Source organism: Chrysochloris asiatica, unplaced genomic scaffold (assembly GCF_000296735.1).
Source record: "Chrysochloris asiatica unplaced genomic scaffold, ChrAsi1.0 scaffold00004, whole genome shotgun sequence".
Classification (NCBI taxonomy): Eukaryota; Metazoa; Chordata; class Mammalia; order Afrosoricida; family Chrysochloridae; genus Chrysochloris; species Chrysochloris asiatica.
The window spans coordinates 23,584,883-23,588,666 of NW_006408522.1; the positions used below are offsets into that span (position 1 = coordinate 23,584,883).

General features: G+C 42.8%; 1 protein-coding gene across 2 annotated transcripts in view; it reads right to left on the reverse strand.

Annotated features, from left to right (window-relative positions):
• Positions 1-280: 280 nt before the first annotated feature.
• Positions 281-3,784, reverse strand: part of LOC102813077 (very long-chain acyl-CoA synthetase-like) — a 67,265-nt gene continuing 63,761 nt past the window's right edge. For both annotated transcript variants that reach the window (XM_006831664.1, XM_006831663.1), the window contains 2 exons: positions 1,619-1,749; positions 281-457 (listed from right to left, as the gene is read on the reverse strand). In XM_006831664.1, the coding sequence (XP_006831727.1) occupies positions 281-457; positions 1,619-1,749 (308 nt within the window). The remainder of the gene's footprint in view (positions 458-1,618; positions 1,750-3,784) is intronic.

Here is a 3,784-nt window from a genome sequence, read left to right on the forward strand (position 1 = left end):
TATCAGTATTCATTTATTTTATTATGAATTAAAAAAAATTGTGCCTTCTCTTCAGCAGGCTCAGTGGGCAAATACAAGCAGACGGTTAATTGAAAAATAATTATCTTTAAATCTTTTCACTCACAAAGGTTCAGGTATAATTGAAAAAATCAGTAGGCATAATTTCCATAAAAAAATTGTACATCACCATCTTCATTCAACCTTAACTTATATTATTTCCAGCTGTCCAAGGCCCATTACATATCTTTCTGGGAATATTATGAGTTATCCTCCTAGAAAGTCAGAGTTTCAGAGTTTTCTCATTTATGGCCTTATAAATGTCCTCAGTCATAGGCACATACATTTTTGCTTGGTCATCCAAGAAATACAAAGAATCTTTGATGACTGCAGGGTTAAAGCCCTCCTCCACGAGGGTCACTTTGCGATGCTTGAAAGTTCCAGTGATCTCAATGGTGTCCTGAAAAACATGCAACAATCCACATGGTGGTAGTATTTGCAAACAGATTAGGGTGCAGCACAAGGAGGTAGTGACAACGGCAGTCCATTTGTTGTTGTGTGCTGTTGAGGACATTGAGACTCACGGAGACTCTTTAGGACAGACTAGAACTGTCCCTTAGGGTTTCCTAGGCTGTCATCTTTGTAGGAGCGATTGCCAGAACTTTCTCCCATGCAGCAGGTGGGGGTTCAATCGCCGACCTACTGGTTACAGCCAAGTGTGTAACCACTGCACCAAGAGGGCTCTGTCTGGAGCACCCGATAGCTATGAAAGGGAACGTTTTCTATGATTCTGATCAAGTCTGTTTTCAGAATCTCCACTCAGGGGCTACTGGGGAGGTACTTTTCATTTCCTCAAAGCTTTAAAATCACTCTCACAGAGTGAGGGGTTGCCAACAGTGAACTATTTGTGTGAGCCCATTTCCTACAAAGAGGTAGCTCCTATTGTTCCGGGCGGTTTCACTTGTTACTGAAATACCCTCATTAATGGTGGAGGCGGGAACCACCTACACACAGACAACTCTGAGTTCTCAGCTTGTTTATCTGTTACACTGAAGAATGGTCTCTCCTCCAATTAATAGATGATGATCTGAGGGTATTTCATGTCTCTCTGCCAGTACTTTATGATTATCAACAGTTACAGAATCACAGAGCTTAAAGTCTGAAAGTGGGAGTGTTTAACTGAGTCCACAAGTGGGAGGGTTAATCTTTGATAAAGGCAAACAACACCCCCAGTGATGATAGTTAAGCCTGGGTACTTTCACCTGACTAATGATGCCCAGTTAGGTAAGACCTGGATGGATTTTTCCATTCTTTCAAACTGGAAACAACAAATATCACAGTCAGAGTATTTCTCTTGTAACTATCTGTCATAGCTCATCAAACATAGACTGAGGGAGCGACTTGCTAAGACTGTTGCTGAATGATCTGGTCTGTTGTTTTTGGGAGAAAGGAATCAGGAATGGGTTTCTACTAGTGATATATTTCTTTTTTTTCTTACTGACCAAGGACATTTCTTTCTGAGCTGCCTGGAAAGGGTAGTGAACAATGTGGCAATTGTGGTTGTCAGGGTAGGAGGGGAGTAATTGGCTCAGAGATGAGGGATGCTGGAACAAGGTCTCACCTGTATTCTTAGAAACCGGGGTCTTGCATAAGTAGGCAGGTAGTCAGCAATGTGCTTAAAGAGTTTTTTCCCATCAAATTCACAGTCCTCCTTTATCTTGATAGAGGCCATGCCAATTCGACCCTCATGACCTAGAAATAGAGTGAGATAAAATGAGCTATTTTCTCTTGACTTGTTTAATACATTCATGATGCTTTGTTACTTCAGAGAACTGGCTGAGAATGGGATGGCATTGATTGCTTTTAGAGAGATGGATTCTTACTTCCAAATATATATTGAATGTATTCTAATGTGATTGCTTATACGACTAATAATAGGTGTATGAAGGAAACATTTAATTATCTTTAATTTCATTTTTCCATGAACATTCTGAAGGTCCTCGTACATTAGCTGATGTATGAACATTTTTTATTGAATATATTTTAGATATAATCTCATTGAATCCTCACAACAACACTACGTTGTTGTTTGTTGATAAGTGCCTTTGAATAAATTCCAAATCATAGTGATTGTGCATAGGCTTAAAGATGCTAAGACCATTGTTCAGGGTTACATGGCAAATAATTGGCAGTGTCAGAAATGGATTGCAGGTCCTTGGAGAAAAGAGCTGGTCATCTATCTGCTCCCCCTAATGGTGACAGCCTAGGAATTCCTATTGGGCTGTTGTATTCTGTCCCATAGGGTCAACATGACTCAGCATTGACTTGAGGGCACACACCACCAGGCTTGCTCCAGATGCTATGCTGGTAATTATCTTCGTAGTCTTGATGAAAACATCTGGAGTGCAAAACAGGTCAACCTGGTGGGTACAAGAAGTTGTTTTTGGCTCCAGTTCATCGTCTCACTCCACCACCATCAGTGATTGAGTTCCGGTTGTTCTTTAGGCTACCGGGTTGGTCTGTTGTCATGCTTCTAGGCACAAAGGCCACCTCTGAGACTTACTTATTTAATCAAGATTCCTAATAGCTTTGGCTTCCTGCTTTTCAGAGAAGCTGAGGGACAGAAAGGTGAAGGTGAGGTGCAAGGGTGAGCTGTTTGTTTCCTCATGTTGATGCTTCTTATTCCCAGTAGGTTGTGTTCTCCACAGAGAAAACAGATCCTAATACCAGTTCTTCCCAGTCAGGCATGGCTGTAAGTGGAGAGGTGTTTAGAATAATTACCATGTTTTTTCTTGCGAGGACAGTGGCAACTAGTAATATATTGTCTACCTGATCCAACAGACCCAATAGGAGTCTAGCTGCCTTTCCCTGAATTACTTATCTGTAATCAGAGGAGAGGATGGGGGAGCAGGCCTTCCCTTCATAATCTGGGCCCCAACTTTCAAATCCCTCCCCTGATGATTGTGTGCCTACCAATGGCTCTATGTTATTGTTGTTAAGTGCCATGGAGTCAGTTCCCACTCATAGTGACCCTTTATATGATTTCTGAGGAGCAGCTGGTGGGTTTGAACTGCTGACCTTGTGACTCGCAGTCCAGTGCTGTTCCTACAGCACCACACTAGGAGACGTCGCATGTAGAAACCAAAAGGAAAAATGAAATGAAACACACCCTCCTTTGGTTTGCTTCTCAGCTGAGGGAGGGAGCTAGGGCAGCGGAACCTCTGTCTCCCGGGCTCCCTGGAGGCTGCCTGGAAGGTGCCTATCTGAGGAATCTAGAATGTCTCCAATAAACTCCTTTTAGAGGAATGGCAAGGACTGAAGCCACAGAAATCTCATGTTGACTGGCTCCTTCTTGCTCTGGTCATGGATGGTGATGGCCAGCCGTGAGAAGATGGGCCTACTGGGTCAGAGCCCATTGCTTCATCCAGAGGTTGCTTGGGGATAGTTCAGTATGATCACAATAATTCTGGCCTACAGGAACTGTGCGCTAGGTCTAAAATCAGCTTTGGTCAGAGGTTTCCTACAGCTGCACTCTCCAACTGATAGTTATAAAGGAGTCTCAGGGGCACAATGGTTAAATGCTTGGCTGCTAACTGGAAGGTTGGTGTTGGAACCCACCCACAGCTCTGTAGGAGAAAAGACCTGGTGATCTCTGTAGAGATCACAACCTAGAAAATCCTATGGGGTAGTTCTAGGCTGTCTCATTGGGTTACTATGGGTCAGAAATCAACTCAATGGCACAGAATAACAATCACAGCAATGTGTGGGTATTAGAATGAAAATTATT